Source organism: Mercenaria mercenaria, chromosome 1, assembly GCF_021730395.1.
Source record: "Mercenaria mercenaria strain notata chromosome 1, MADL_Memer_1, whole genome shotgun sequence".
Lineage (NCBI taxonomy): Eukaryota > Metazoa > Mollusca > Bivalvia > Venerida > Veneridae > Mercenaria > Mercenaria mercenaria.
Window position 1 is genome coordinate 85,930,749 of NC_069361.1, and position 17,142 is coordinate 85,947,890.

At 34.0% G+C, this 17,142-nt stretch overlaps 1 protein-coding gene across 1 annotated transcript; it reads right to left on the reverse strand.

Moving 5' to 3' along the window:
- Nucleotides 1-2,099: 2,099 nt before the first annotated feature.
- On the reverse strand, nucleotides 2,100-14,199 carry LOC123531699 (carbonic anhydrase-like). Its single transcript, XM_045312892.2, has 9 exons — nucleotides 14,088-14,199; nucleotides 13,829-13,849; nucleotides 13,193-13,228; nucleotides 12,357-12,530; nucleotides 10,602-10,747; nucleotides 8,093-8,252; nucleotides 7,068-7,231; nucleotides 6,100-6,181; nucleotides 2,100-4,184 (listed from the first exon to the last, which is right to left on the reverse strand). The coding sequence occupies exons 1-9, from the start codon at nucleotides 14,173-14,175 to the stop codon at nucleotides 3,985-3,987; spliced, it is 1,071 nt and encodes a 356-aa protein (XP_045168827.2). The 5' UTR covers nucleotides 14,176-14,199; the 3' UTR covers nucleotides 2,100-3,984.
- Nucleotides 14,200-17,142: the final 2,943 nt, after the last annotated feature.

Consider the following 17,142-nt stretch of genomic DNA (forward strand, 5'->3'; position numbering starts at 1 on the left):
TACCAGACTGCGCGGATGCGCAGGCTGGTCTGGATTCATGCTGGTCGCAAACCCACTATGTTGGTTTTGTCATGGCACGGCTCAAATATTTATTCCGTTTACTTTTTACATATTAAATGATAACAACACAAGTTTACTTGAAATTTGTACCAATGTGTCCCATTATGCAGATTACACTCACGGAAAATTAACTTTTGACTTGACACTAATATATAGATGATGTTTATTAATACTGACTATTAATTGATTATAGCATCCAATCTGTTCAGTGAAGATCGTAATAAAAATGCTTCAAACTTTTAATTAAACATTTGTGACACCACTCAACATCTGCCAATGTTTTTGATAAGTGTACGCTCATATTAGATCTTAGATCTAAAAGCAAAAACAAAAATACAACAAAGGTTCACAAGAAGAAGGCGCTGCCCATACATCACTCTGCAAAAAGAATTGCTCATAACTGTTTTTGATTTAATTGTGATCGTCACTAGTAATAACGTTGTAGAGAATAAGAAAAAGCGAGCGACATTGTGTTGACTTATTTGGCATGACTGTGAACATATCTTATTTCTTGCTGTTCATTTCTGTTAAAAACGCACTGAAGAAGAATGAGTGTTGATATTTCAGTAAGAATTTCATTCCGTGACTGTTTCAATTATTCCTTAGTAGTATGTCCATAAAGAACACTGAACCGAGCTTGCTCTTTTGTCAGTGTGTCTTTGAGTTCAACGAGTTAGTATACAATGCACACGAACATATCATAATGCTACGTAACTTCATTTGAAAATGTGTCTGCATCATTATCATGTTAACCTCATTGTTATCGACATGTTCTTCTTCCAACTAAGGACAGTGGTAATGGCCAGGGTTATACTAGTCGACTCTGATCCAAGTCAAATGCATTATCAAGACGGAAGATACATAAAAAGAAAATTGTGATAGGATGTATGACAGGACGGCTAGGAAATTGCTACTATCGCAAGGTATGTTGTTTTCTTGCAAGTGGATCAAATGGAAATAAGAAATAAATGATAAAAGTTCTGGTTTCATTTCTATTCAATTTTAAGAACTACAAACTGTAAAAAATGGAGAATACAAAAGAATAACAAACACAGTTAAAACAAGCTTTGAGCAATTCATACATACGACTGGACACATGAACAAACAATAATAACCAAGAAGTCAATAGTCAAGAACAATCTGGACTTATGCCTAAACATCCTGTAGATAAGTTCGTAAATTAACATGTTTCAGTACATTGTATAGATTGTCTTTCTGTGAATAAACCAGTTGCATGAAACAAAGATCATAACTGAGCCGCACCATGAGAAAACCAAAAGTGCATTTGCGACCAGCATCCGCGCAGTCTGGTCAGGATCCATGCTGTTCGCTTTCAAAGCCTACTGCAGTTAGAGAAACCGTTAGCGATCAGCATGGATCCTGAACAGACTGCGCGGATGCGCAGGCTTGACTGGATCCATGCTGGTCGCAAATGCACTATGTTGGTTTTCTCATGGTGCGGCTTATTATTTTTATTCTTATATTGACGGTCTTTCAGACATATACTTCCCCGTGAATCGCTGTTTGTGTAAACAGATTTTCATATCGAAAGAAAGACATTAAGGTAGCGGAAGCACAATAACAATATTATATGTGAATGATAAAGCTATAATACTTTAAATTATAGTGTCTCATGTTTGATATTTCATTTTTAAAATCGGCGTGTGACACATATGAAAAGTATGTAACGTTCTGTGAAATATTATGTAAATTATATAGGTATAAAACTATCAGTTTTGGAATTTGAATTTATCATGTAATAAAAGTGTCAATGAAAGATTCCTAATTTGTCGTTCATATTCACGGACGTCGGATGTAATAACGAATCGTAAATTGTTGGGATTTACATGTGTTAGCCTTATTTGATTGACTTAAAGGTGATCATGCAATCAAACTGTCAAAAAACATTAATGTTTTGTTGACCTCGGATCTGTGAGAGCGCCATTATGATTATCGCAAGTCAACTACGGTTAGTGTGCTAAACAGACAATTTGCGAAACAGTATACTTTTCTCTATTTATTTATTTATTTATGTCTCATTCATTTACAAACATATAAAATTACATACAGACTAAAACAATTGTAAATGACCGTTCTAAATAGAACTATAAGAGACAATATACATACTCACATTTAAAAACATACCATATAACTTATAAATTCATATTAACTTAATTAAGAATTAAAATATAAAATCATGTGTACTATATTCAATATCATTTATGAATAAAATTCCTCTGGTATGACACTAAATAAAAGTTGACAATGACCAAGTAACTACATGAATACATCTATGAATGTTGTATGACTACCCGAATGCATGAAAGTTGAGTAACTGACCGAGTGAGTACATGAATGTACGGATGTTGAGGTAAGTAGCCGAGTGGATACATAAATACATATGAAGATGATGAGTAGATGACCAAATGAGTACATGAGTGTAAGGATGTTGAGTGAGTACATGAATGCACAAATGCTGAGTAACTAATCAAGTGAGTACATGAAAGTACAGATGTCGAGTGAGTACATGAATGTACATATGCTGAGTAACTGGCCAAGTGAGTACATAAATGTACAGATGTTTAGGTAGGTGACCGAGTGGGTACATGAGTACATGTACAGATATTGAGTAGGTGACCGAATGACTACACGAGTGTGTGGATGTTGAGTGAGTACGTGAATGCACTAATGTTGAGTACCTGACCAAGTAAGTACATGAATGTACAGATGCTGAATGAGTGCCAGAGTGGGTACATAAATATATGTACGGATGTTGAGTAAGTGTGTGTATATGTGTGTGTGTATTCGGGTTAAACGTCTTGTTCAACAATTTTAAGTGACTAGAAGAGTACATGAGTGTACGGATGTTAAGTGACCAAGCGAGTACACGAGTGTACCGATGTTGAGTAAATAACCGAGTAAGTATATAATACCTGTATAAATGTTGAGTAAGTGACCGCCTGATTATATTTTATATTTATTCATTTCTATAGTATCATCTATGCAAATAACTTCTAATAGAATATAGCATTGTGCATATCCGTTCTTAAGATACAATAAAAGGTCATTGTGTCATTCCTTTCTAGTACACTATAATTACTTTTGTTAAGTATTTACATACTAACACTTAAGAACATAATAACAATGTTAATCTTACAGAGAGTAATTGTTACATATTCTGAAGAAAACAGCAAATACTGTCTCTTAAAAACTAGTTAAAACAATGTCGAATACCATGCACTAAATAATGACTGAATTCCTAAGGGTTTTTGAAAATTGTATTATTTTTTTCGAAATGGATTTAACTATGAAACGAATTTTATTAACAGTTTCTGCCATTGTCTTTGCTTGACTGAGTACTATGCTTCCAAATTATCTTCTTTCTGACTTTTATAACTATCACAACAATAGACTTTAAGTGTTGTGCAGAGGCTGTAAAAGTCTCTCCGTACTTAAACTCAATGTTATTATATTTTCTGGCCCTTTTGGGATATTTCAATATTTATAGCTAAAACAGTTCCGTTAAAGCCGGCGATTGAGGGCCCGGGGGTGTTGCACATTTCATTACCTTTCGTTAACAGACTCAATCAAACCGAGTCTGCTTTTACTTTTGTTTGATTGCGTTCTTTGCGTCAAAAGGTTCTTTTTATAGATTCTATTTAATGTCATATGATTATAATACGAAATTCAGATCGTTTGATTAAAGTCAATGCTATGAAAGATTACATGTCAGGTTATCGTAAGCGTTTCTTTTCACATCCCTCATCACATAGATCTGATTTACAAATAAATGTAAATTATCAACTTATCTTATTTGAATAACCGATTTAACTTCAAAAACGGTATTCTTTTCCTCTGAAAATAAAAAGAACGAATGATCTATTAAAATTATAAATCAGAGGCAATTCTATGTGACAATGATAGTTAATAAGAAAAGTGCAAATGGGGGAGGTAATGTGGTTGGGGCATGGCAATGTAATCTGGCAAGTATTTTAAGGGTTTTAAACAAGGTATAATATTGTGGTAATTAAAATTCTTGAAACTCCGATACACCCTGCGTCCATTTAGTCTTTGAATCGGTCGGAAATTGTCAACCAATGGTATCCTTGTTTCGATAGCTCTGTCTGGAAAGTACAAGGCATAAAACAATCTTTAACAATCTGCTATGAAATGAAATAACAGCAAATTATTCAAATTAAATATAAATGATTCATGTATTATGAATGTAATTTAAAATAGCTTTGAGTAGTCCAAATTCCTCAGTCGAGAATACATTGACTAATATTACCAGTTTAACGATTGTTAAATATAACGCTATTTGGATAACAGCATTGAGAGAATGATAATATGCCGTTTATTTCACGTTGAATTTCACATTGGTTTTCACAATGTGTTTATGTAAAATCATTATTATTATATTAGTTTTAATGGCTCTGAAAACAGCAATGCAATGAAAATTCTGCTTCTGTATAAATTATCACTAATTAATATTACAGATTTCTTATAATAACTGAAAATCATAGATCACTCAAAGATCATTTAAGTCTAACAGATCAAGGCCATACCTTTCAAATTAAGGAAATGTGTCCATTAAAAGTAAAAATTATATTTATTAACTGAACGAAAATAATCAAATGGAATAGTTGGACATTGGACAAAAGCCATTCTGTGCCTAAATCGCTCGCCTGAAGTGAACATTGACTAGTTTCTCCTTGCTCTACGAGGACCTTATAATGATGCTACAGAAAAGGTTTGCTCAAGATCTATTCAGTGGCTCATGTCAAGAAGAATCATTTAATTGAATGACCCATAAAAGGGGCCGAGTGTCCCCATTTGAAAAGACCGCACAAGATCTTGTAATGATCATACAGACCAAATAAAGATCCATCAAGTGGTTTCATGAGAAGTTTTTACAGTTTTTTTTTCTATTTTAGCTTTAGCGGCCCTTTTAGGGGGAGTAAAGTGCCCCTTTTGTACAAATATCAGAGAACGTTGCAATGATGCTATAGACCAGGTCTGATGATGATCTGCCCAGTGGTTGATGAGAAGAATTCGTTTTTCTTATTTTCTATTTTAAACTCTAATGACCACATAAGGGGCCTAGCACCCCATTTAAGCAATTTCAGAAAGGCCTCTGTAATGATGCTACAGGCCAAGGTTGGTGAAATCCATAAAGTACTTTAGGAGAAGTTGTTTGAAGGTGTTTCTGCTGTAGCTCTAGCGGCCAAAACAGTGTTCGAGAGTCTACATTTGAAAACGTTTCAGGTCTTCAATTGAAGTGGATGTTGAGTGGTTTAGTTGGTAATCTGAAGATCGTGAGTACGAGCCCACCGAAGACTTGATTTTATACAAAGCGGACTCAACAGTGTTTCACACATTAAGCTTGAAGATTTCAAAACAATCGTGCTAAGATAAATTAAAATACACTAAAACACCTGGAGTGGTCTCTTAAAATAATTCTTAAGACCAAGTCCATATATGATGTGTAATAGAGTTCCGCTTAAGCCGTTGCTAGGGGGAGTGAGAGGTGTTGCATATTTCATTACCTCTCTTGAACGGACTCAATGAAATCGCTATTATTCTACTTTATTGCATTCTTTGCTTCCAGGGGATTTTTTTTACAGATTTTATTGATAAAGATCCATCAAACGGTTCATGAGAAGAAATAACTTAAAGGTTTTTTCTATTTCAAACTTTAGAGCCAGTTTAAATCTGACAAGTAGTTCCAGAGGAGAAATGTTTAAGTATAAATATTGACGCAATCCACCTATACCAATAGCCTACCAAGAACAAAGTTCCAGTGAGCTAATACAATATTTATTATTATTATTATTATTGTTATTATTTATAACTTTTGCTTATAGCAGATAATGACCAAACAATGACAAGAACGTCACGCTACCGTTAAAACGAATACAGCGTGTGACAACTTTGTATTTCTGATATTGGCTGAAATTCACGAAATACACTATGTTTTGTCAGTGTTGAAATTTCATCAAATTAAAAGAATTTCATTAATTGTTGAACGCTAAAACTTACCTGGCTGAACTATGTTAAACTGTCTATGTGCTCTGGTTTCAACATGTAGTGACGATGTCAGCATCTGACGGAAATAATATAGCTGGAAAAAACAATCAAAGAAGTAATTAACTTCAAGCCTCCGATCCGAGTGGATCTTAATTTGATAAACTCCAAGAACAATATGCACAAAGCCCTGAAGTAAATTGTTTAAAAATTAAGGAAGACTGGAGAAAAGGTTATTTATTGGTATACACTTGCTGTTGTTTTATTATACTATGGTGTGCGTATAAAACATAAGGCCGTCTAATTTACTAGAACGTTTTCTAAAGTAATTTTATGATAGTAATAATACATTAATATATGGTACTTACTAGTATTTACTTTAATATTGTCTTATAACTAAATGTTGCTGCTTTTCTGGACTAATATATATATTCAAATAGTGCGCCGAACTTAACGTCTTAATTTGACTTTATGGTGTCATGTTAACTGACGTCATGATGTCATACATATGTTTGTATACATTATATGTTTGCCTGAAGAAGTATTTTTATACGAAACGCGTTGCAAATGTCTTTAACGATATTGACACATGTACAATGTATGCTATCAATCACATATTTCCAATTCTCCATTAAAACGTACATTATTATTGCATTTAGAAAAAGTAGTTAGAAAACAATTTTTTCAAAAAAGCATGTTTCAATGTTTTCTTTGAAAAGTAACAAAAAGTTATCAATTGGCCGTGGATACAGAGAATGGATTAAGAGTTGCAGCTGTGAAGTGTTTCTGAGTTTCGTAGATAGAAGCTAACTCGAGTAGTTTCAAAGGGGGTATTCTCAGTTGGAACTGTAACTATCAATTGTTTCATTGAAATAATTTGATATTATTTTTGTTCTATATCTAACATAAAAACCAATCATGTTGATGCATACCAGAACTAAACTGTTTACAGTAGTTTTAAATAAATGTCGTGATAGTCGTACCTGTCTTTCGGAGATGAATTGTTTCTGTTCAAACACGGTCCAGATTACTGCCTCAGAACAGTTGGGTGTAGTCAAAGAGCCTTGGTATCTGAAATATCTGTCTCGTCCATTGGGCAGCAATTTCTTTATTGCAGTTGGAGGAACTGTGATTAATCTATGGTCATCTTTAAATGAAAATTTAGAAGAAATGACTGAAAAATGTCATGTCAGTCTAAATTTAAAGTTCTACTGGTACTGATGATAAACCCGGACAGATGATAAAGTCGAACACCTTGGAAATATTCGATTGCAATCGGTTATTTATAAAATTGAACACACCATCTAATAGTTTCCACTTACAACACCAACTGGTGTAAACAAAAACAAAATTGGTAAATATTTTGTATAAATAAATGACTTACATAAATTTGTATAAAAAATATTTATCCAAAATTACTGGGGAAGAGGGTGTTTTTTTGCGCATGCTCACTGTCGAAACATGAAGGCCTGACACTTGTTAACTTTTCAATACTTGATCAGGATTGACTCTTGCAGCTTTTTGGGAAAAGTTTCATAATAATTTTACCAAGAAAATTTTGTAAATCACAAAGGGTTCGAATTTATCATTAGTCAACGTTCATACAGCCCCCTTTTTACATACCCCTTTCAGGCCCTTACTTCGTATGAGTTTGCTTACTAAATATAAATTTGAATTATGTAAAGTTTTCAGCAAAGGTTAAGCTTTATTTTGATACCGACCATTGATTTCAATTTGCAGAAATAAAAAAGTTACAGGTAAAAAACCTCATTTTCTGTTCGGGTTTATCATCAGTACCAGTAGATATTTCTTTTAGAGTTTATAGAAAATATTATTTTCTTAGTTTTCCATTTTGTATTGTTATTCCTTCATTGTGTATTAACAAACAATCTGATTTATCACCTATACTTATTTTTCCAGTGCTATACAATGAGACAAACAACGACAGCAAACAACTTATCAAAATATCTAGTTGCCGACTACAAGCTTATGCAATATAAAGGTTTACCTGGGTCTCTTACTTTGGGCAGAACATCTATAATTGGTTGTAAGACTGGGTTGTCCTCCAGCGAGATTCTGAACAAGACTGATAATACTGCAATACCGTCTGGATGTTTAGCTGCTTCGTTAGCACTTCCGTACTTACGGTTACAGCTTACAATGTGCATCTAAAAACACAGAGGAAAATGATGTATTTCTCTATATGACTTTACAACCTAACAACACAATCTAATAAATGACAACAAATTATCTACTTTAATTTGAAACAAACTTCTGTCAGAGGTATTTTGCATTGACGGTGCCCATTTGTGTTTTTATTGCTAATGTCAATGTATTTTTGTGTATAGGTCAATACATACACTGTTGCATTGTTTCGTGTTAATGGGGGGGGGGGGGGGGGGGGGGGGTGAGCGTGTTGCTGTTTTAGACCGTGTATATTCCAATTGATTAATTATCTATGCTTTTAACAATCTGGATCCAGTTCAGCTAAATAGTGTTTTTGCATCCTATTACCTGTTTACGATAACATCCGGTAAATTAAGTTAAAAAAGCGTGTTCATGATTTCATAGTAAGATTTAACTATCTACAATGAAATTATTATTGAGGTTTAAGGAACTATCTGCTCTATTTCGACAGACACTTCCATAGACTTGAAATATTGCTGTTGTTTTGTTGTTGTTTTTTTTTTTTTTGAGGGGGGGGGGGGGGGTGAGTTTGATACACTAAGGGAATATTGTTTTAAAGACACATCTGACAGTTTCCGATATGTATATAGGCAAACATTTTCCTACGGACAGAATTTCTTTAAACTTTCTGTACTGACTGAGAATCAAGTTTAAAACGGAAATATGTATTAAAAATCATAGGTACCGGTACTTGATCTTGAATTATCTACCCTTGAAAATCAGAAAATACCAAAAAATCCAATTTTCAAGGGCAGATAATTCAAGATTAAGGCAAGGAAACTGTGCATTTTAATTTATATTTCTGTTTTAGTCATCATTTGCATTCAGTATACAAAGTTTAAAGAAATTCGGTCAATGGGAAAGACCAGGACTTTGAGGTATCATTTTGTCATGTTCATAGACATTTGCCACAGTGTCTATATTAACATGGGGCAAAATTTTCTTACGGACAGAATTTCTTCTTTAAACTGTGTTTACTGACAGAGAATCAAATCAAAAACAGAAATATAATATGAAGCAAATCATAGATACCCAGCCTTGATCATGAATTGTCTGCCCTTGTCTCCCCCGGAAAATACTGAAAAATCTATTTTCAAGGGCAGATAATTCAAGATCAAACACCGGTACCTATGATTTTTAATACATATCTCCGTTTTCAACTTGATTCACAAAGTTAAAAGAAATTCATTCCGTAGGAAAATATTTGCCTATATACATATAGGAAACTGTCAGATGTGTCTTTAGCTCGTTTAAAATTCAGAAACTACTTCACTGCATATATCAGAAAAACATAATCTGTCGTTGGGCTTTATATTGCGCTGTAATACATAGTGATATATGTACGGCAGTGTACAACATTTGAATAATCACTTTTTTCTTAGTACGAAAATACATTAGTTTACATCCTGAAGTTGTTTATAATACGACTAAGCTAGAGAGCTAAATTTTATGTCAATATCTCTTATTGGGCATAAAATAGATATTGTTTAGTCGTATAGTCTTCGCATTGCAAACAGCAATAACAATTAACATCGTCTCAGCTCATTTGTTATCGTAGCTCATTCAATATAAATGCATGGTAAGTGAAAACAATTTTAAGGTAGTTCTGCACGTTTGATAAACCGGAAGTGACGGCGTAACGTCATTTATCCGGAAAACGTGGAATAAAGCCTGGATTCGGCGTACGAAAATGAAAATCATTTTATGAATTAATAGCAACCTATGAGTAAATTTATAACAATGACACTGTTACTGTCTTTCTAAAATTAAAATATGATACTAAAACATCTGACACGTTAAAAATTCAAAATAATGTCTTAAATTAGCGTGAAAAGTGCGGTTCACTTTAATCATGGTCAAATATCTCAAAATTAAGCACAGGGACCTATACATTTTATTTCACCACATTACAGGCCATATGTTTATTTACAGCTGTGGGAAGTTTCATTGAATTCTACATTGTAGAAAAATTTTACTCGCGAAAATGTTATGACAGTTATGGTTTTCCCATAGACTTTCATTATGAAAAATTGCTAGAGGTCCATTTTTTTTCAAATCAGTCTAGCAAAAAAACAAGAACACGACCCTATCTTTTTTATTTGCTGAATTTTTTAGGTATATTCTGAAGTTTTGAAAAATGAGAGTTTAATCAAATTCTACATTGTACAAAAAATTTCGATCCAAACGTGCAGAACTACCTTAACGCGAACAAAACAGTTCTTTACAATAGCAGTGCATCTTTCGCTTTATACGGTAAAACAGATTTACCGGACTACTTCCTACTGCTTTGCGAACATCAAGAAAATTATTGCAAGCCAATCAGACCTTACCTCTAAGGGTGCTCGTTCACCATCAATTGTATGCTCTGATCCGCGATTATTGTATGCTCCCCAGTGGAAATGAAATTGCTCTGTCTTATAAACCCCTGGTAATCCGCCATTCGTCACGAAGAATTCTCCCACTGTATTTATTTCAACTACAGAAAACAATAAACTTGAAGTTAATATACTTATTCAGTTTACTGTCTTGGTTTATTGGAGAGGTCTATCAAGACCTCTCCATAGTGTGGCTTTCAAACTAGGAGGATTTAGACTAATCTACTAATTTTACAGCGTTAGATATCTCTTTCTAGCGCAAATTACGATGAGCCTGTCTAAAATGGCTCAATGCGCTAGCGCACAAGTCTGTTTTGAAATCCTCTAAGACGAAAATAATTGTTTGTTTAAAATAAAGAAATATAGTGTAATACTATTGTTACAAATGTTGGAAACGGTTCAGTTATTAACAAAAAAGTATATAGATATATATTTACTATTCTTTGTTCGCAGTATTCAAAGATCTGCATATGAATTGAATCACGTTAAAATGTATTTCGTTCAATTAAATTAATTTATTGTTTAACTGGCGGGTTCGTTTGCCCCGTTCGGAAGATCTGCCGGAATAAGAAGAGCTCTTCCTCGCGAACGACAAGAAGAAGAAGAAGAAGAGCTCTTCCGAGCTTCGGTGGTCGGAGATGTTAATAACGTGATCAAAACAAGGCGGTAATTCGACATATAAACCTTACAAACTGAATAAAAAACTAGAACAAAAGAAAAGAATGATATATATTTTTTTTCACTTCCGGCAGACGTCCGTTCGATTGGGATTTTCTTCTAAGCTTTTCTAAAGCTTCTCGGAAGCTATTTTCTTGGGCCCAAACGAACGGGGCAGTTGACAAACAAGCCTGTCAGGCGAGGTTCTCGCAAAAATGGTAAGATTCTAATTTGGCAGATTTCACCAGGGCAAAGTTCGGTGTACAATTATTGCAGTGGTAGCTTTTGAACATTTAAATGAAATTCAGTAACTAGGAAATGCTTGGGCCTACAGTCCTCGGATTGGCGGAGGTTGGACATAACCTGAAGATGACTTATTGATTTTGAGGTCATGAGGTCATGGTCACAGTGACTATGACCCCCACTAGGTCAGAGTGACCTGCAACAGGGAAACTGTTTTTCGCCTATAGCACAACCTATCATATAACCAGAGACAAAGATAACAATTGTTATCTATGTCTCTGATATGACTTTAAAAGGAGCAACACTGGACCTCTCCTAGGTTTCTTTTTTAAAAGAAGCCTACTTGTTTATTTAAAACAATATGATAAGCCTATAATTTCACTCTTTTAAGTCTACATGGTCACTTTTAGTGAAAGAAAATGATATACGCATATTAATGTTTATATAAACACCATTTTCAGAAGGACACATTAGAGTGCTTGATGTCTAATTCCATTCAAACACGACCAGATGTTGCAAAGACTGAACTTGTGACGTTATTTTGCAACAAAATCACTGTTCATACGTCACTATGATTATTATGTCAGAGTATCAAACGAAATATTAGAAAGGCTTCAAAAGGTGTATGTTTTTCATACATATTTCTCAACAATATACTAAATACATAGAACTATAAGTCTTAAGTTAACGAAACGAAAATGCAGGGCACGTAATATTGATGATAGAGATTGTGTAAAAGAATGTGGTATTTTGTGAAATCATTGGTATAGACTAAATATGAAAAACGTTTTAATGAAACAGTCAACATACCTGCATGACCATTGTTATGAACCTGAAACATAGATCCTCGTCTGGGTGGATCGGAGAATATAGCAAATTCTGTTAAAGCTGGATCATAGATCGTTTGCTTTCTGTGAATATCAATTGGCGATTGATACATCCCAGCACAATATTGTGGAAATAAATATGGCCAGAATGGAGGTCCTGCGAGATACAAAAAAAAAAAATAAATAAACAAACGTAAATTTACGCAGATCTAGCCTGATGATAATATTAATAATTAAATAAATGTCACTTTGCGCTTCATATCTAATGCATTGTCGCACATATAACTTGATGATTTTAATATTTAAATTCCGACCAATAAGGACGGACACAGTGTTATGTTACCTTGTTACTATTCATCTTGCTTAATATGTGTTGGTTTTCGGATAAGCCGGAACATTTTTATTGTCAAGACGACACTATTTCGAGCTGTTGTATGGCTGAGGTAATGCCCGTATGATATTGTTATATGAACATGCTGATGCAATCCGAGCACGCGTTTTAATTTTTGTCTTTAAAAATTACGTTCACAGCAACCAATGTATTTTTTTGAGAAACTATTGTTGACTGATATTTTTGATAAACTTTAATGAAAATGGTACGAATGTTACATGTTATTTGTCTACATTGCTTATAATATATATATATATAAAAGAGAGAACGTTGGTTTAGTCGACTCAACTCGGGGTTACGTTATTCCCGACTCATAAGACTGGTTAAGAATAAAGGAATTAGGTGAAGGAACATATAAACCTTTATTAAATGTTCTTGATCGTACCACATCTTGGATTTATGAAATGCTTAAACAATTGTTTTCTTACCATACTCCCCGTCTCCATAATTCCAATGCGCTACATCTAAAATATCAAAACATTGGATTAGAAACAAATGAGCCGTGCCATGAGAAAACCAACATAGTGGGTTTGCGACCAGCATGGATCCAGACCAGCCTGCGCATCCGCGCAGTCTGGTCAGGATCCATGCTGTTCGCTAAAGGTTTCTTTAATTGCAATAGGCTTTGAAAGCGAACAGCATTGATCCTGGCAAGACTGCGCGGATGCGCAGGCTGGTCTGGATCCATGCTGGTCGCAAACCCACTATGTTGGTTTTCTCATGGCGTGACTCAAATACTTTTTGTAGCATATACGTTAAATAGAAATAAGCATTCTATGCTTCTAACTTGTACTTAAATGCTTAATTATTTTCACATACTTAATATACAACTTTTAGTGTAAATTTAGGAATTAATTTTAAGGCAAACAAATCTGGCTCTTTTTCTTTCATAACTACAAATGATATATAAGCTGTAACACCGAATGCGATAGTCTCATGATATCAATTTTTCCTAAACACGAAAACACTGATATAAAATTACACAGTTACGCAATATTTCTTGAATATATATCTCAATCGAAAACAGAATGTACACTGTAAGGAAAATAAGACAGCTAGATTACCTGTGATCGACTCGCGGAGCACTGTAAAGAAAACAAAATGTATAAAATAACTATTCTGCACAAATAACATAGACGTATAACATATTGATAATAATAAAGTAAACTGCTTATTAACCATCTTATCAACTTTCAAATGCAAGCCAACTTAAGAATTACATAACTCTATTTTATTTCACAAACCTACTTAAGAATTACAGAACTCAATTTTATTTCATTAGCGATGCAGTATATTATATTGAAATAATCCTAGTGTACAAACCTGAATGTTGTTGAGGATGTCCGTTAATATTTTGTACTAACAAATTCAAAAATATTACTCCAACGTTTCTGATTGCGATTGTTGTCATTGTTGTATAAACAGTAAACCGATCCTCTAGTGTTAGCTGAGATAAGCTATTTATAGTAAGGAACTGTGTAAAATATGTAAGTACATACATTTTTAAAATACTTAGGTCATCCAATGACTTACTGCTCGGCTGACTAGATATTGTGCTTAAGCCGTATCAGATGTATTGTGATTGGTAAGTAGGCGGTGTTTTGTAGACATAAACCTTTCAGCTACAGTATAGGCGTTTTCTTCAATGCTGACTGTCAATAATGTTTTTTTTTTCTTGATCCAGGAAACAGTTATCTAAATTGCATATTAAAACATGCATTGAAGGGAAATTTATTACTTAAAGAATGATCTCTTGACATTGACCTGTCATTACTAAACCTGACTAAACATCACGCTATCTGGATGATATTCTTAATATGGATACTCCGTTTTTTGGTCAATTGGTGGGTACTATTTATCCTAGGGAGCTTCAGTTAATTAAAACTAACAATTCGGTTACTAAAGCTTCGTTTTAGATTTACACTCTCTATTTATGACAGTATTTACATACCAAACAAGAGGGATGATTTTAACTTTATTTATTGAAAAATTTCCCCATTTCGATGGGGATGTACCTCAGGCTACATCTTATGGGGTTTTATATTTCTCAATTAATTCGGTTTGCCAGAGCGTGTAGTCATGTCAAGCATTTCAATGAACGTAAACTATATATTACAAGTAAAATTCTTCAGCAAGGCTACCGTTATTACAAATTGCGTAAAATATTTTGCTAAATTTTACTATTGTAATTCTGATTTAGTTTTTTAAAAATTTAATAGTAATTTAAAAACTCTTCTGCGAGAAGGTATTTCTAAACACGTTTTTATGGGGATGTGGTTTACAAACTTCGTAAGATCTTGGGGCATGGTTAATTTTCCAAATGTTTGGTAAAATTATAAAACGTTTCATTAAAAGAGGTTACGACCCAACTGTTTTGAGACATACCGCATGTTTAGTGTTCAGCCCGTTTACAGTTGGACACTACGCTTCCCTCTTTGATTGTGTCTGACGGAAAAGGGGGAGGACTCTATGATAAGCAGTTTTTAAATCCTATCAGGACTGAACTGTCTTCTGGCCTGTTTCGTCGGGCCCTTAAGGGTGTTTCTCTTGTTGCTCTGTCTTCGAAAAGACATGGGGTACATTACGTTTTTGGTTCTAAAGTTTGCTTTTTTTATATATTTATACACGAGCAATTTCTGTGTTTTCCAGCCAGCCTTTTTGTTTCCATTACGTGTGTTAGAGATTCACCTGGAGGGGATTACTTTTATTTACACTGTCCCGTGTCTTTGGAACATGGGGGGGTAAGAGTGAGGTTGGTGGCACACCATAAACCGGTTTAAGCTCCCCAGTGGTGTTTTTGCCACTGACCGTTCCAAGGCGGTGCCCCACTGTGTTTCTTTGTTTGTTCGTTTTGTCCTCGTGTGTTGGCTTTGTATGTGTGCGCGTGTATGTATGTGTGTGTTTATGGTGTGCACGTCTGCGTGCTGTAGGTTTCGTTTTGGGGAGGCTGGGATTTTGGTACGTGGCATTCCCTGTTTGATATTTGTCTTTGTTTGTTTTCACTAAATGGCAATTGCATGTCTGAAGTATAATTAATGGAACATGTACAACTAAAACCTATGTTGCTACGAGGGCGCAGCCCAAGTGCAAATGTAGTTTTAGAAGTAAAAATAACCAACAAGGCCATCAAATGTGTTTTAAAATTCCGGGTATTATCAAAGCTTGCGTCGTGCTTATAACCGGTTAATTGATGCCCAGTTGAAAAAAAAACATTTGACGACCCAAGTGTTGCACCTTTCATATTCTCTCATGGAGAGATCATTAAAATCCCTAGAAAGATCCTTTCTTGAAAATAGTGTTATAAGCTATATTCATTTGATATATATTCTTTAAAATTTTCTGTTCATATAATTGTTGAGTAATATTCATGGTGATCAGTTTCCACGCTATTATGCAACTGATACTTTGAGTTCTATTTTGATTTACATATAACAGTTAGCACCTTGTTAATAGTTCCTGTTTCAAGGAACTGACCAGCCGTTTGAAGTTTAATTATACTCTTTGTGTTTCTCTCAGTTAGAAAACTTATTTTGGTCAAACAACGTCTAATGAATAAATAGAAATAAAAATAAGAGAAGACAAATATGTTATTAATATTGCCAAGACTCTAACATGGTGGAGACTCTAACACTGTGCATTTCTGATTTGTAATTTATAACATCAAAATGGCAGAGTGGATTAATATTTCAAAATTTCATGAACATTCATTTGAAGACCATGAAATGTATCAGAAATGAGTGTTATATCTTCAGCAAATAGAAGAATGAGTATCTCGATGAAGTCTGGGTGAAGTTGTACTCCGCTTATGTTACTATTTTGAAGCATCTCGGTCAGTTCATTTATAACCAATGAAAAGCAAATTTGTGAAATCATGCAACCCAGTTTTAACCCCTTAAACAATCGAAAAAATCTGTGTACGCATTATGTCTACGTACAGAAGCACGAACATGCGAATACAGACTAACTATTGCCTTCAACAATTTCCCTAGCACATATATTATGAGGTAATTTAACAGTGCTGAGCAAAATACTGAATTTTATTGGACGAATACACAGCAGTAATAACCCATATTCAGACGCGGCAAATGCCGTGTCCAAATATTGGTTATTGCCGTTGTGTACAAGTCATACTGAATTCAGTATAGTACTCAACAGTGTTAAATTACCTCTTTATTTCATGACATAATAATTAAATAAATGACAGAAAACATTCAGACAATATCAAATGACAACTGGATGTATTTACAACAAACATTAGAAGTTTATATTATTTTTTAACAATATGTATTTTAATGTTGCATGTGGGCGTTATTACTTCACTCTACGTGCCAAAGAAAATGAAAATAACTTTTCATCAAATTTTTAACCATAACCATAC

Bases quoted from the DNA above. Each gene is read 5' to 3' on its own strand.
- LOC123531699 (XM_045312892.2), bottom strand. From the start codon at position 14,175: ATGACAACAATCGCAATCAGAAACGTTGGAGTAATATTTTTGAATTTG. The intron at 13,850-14,087 runs GTTTGTACACTA...TTTTCTTTACAG, and splicing joins ACATCCTCAACAACATTCAG to TGCTCCGCGAGTCGATCACA. The intron at 10,748-12,356 runs GTATGTTGACTG...TGTTTTCTGTAG, and splicing joins TCATAACAATGGTCATGCAG to TTGAAATAAATACAGTGGGA.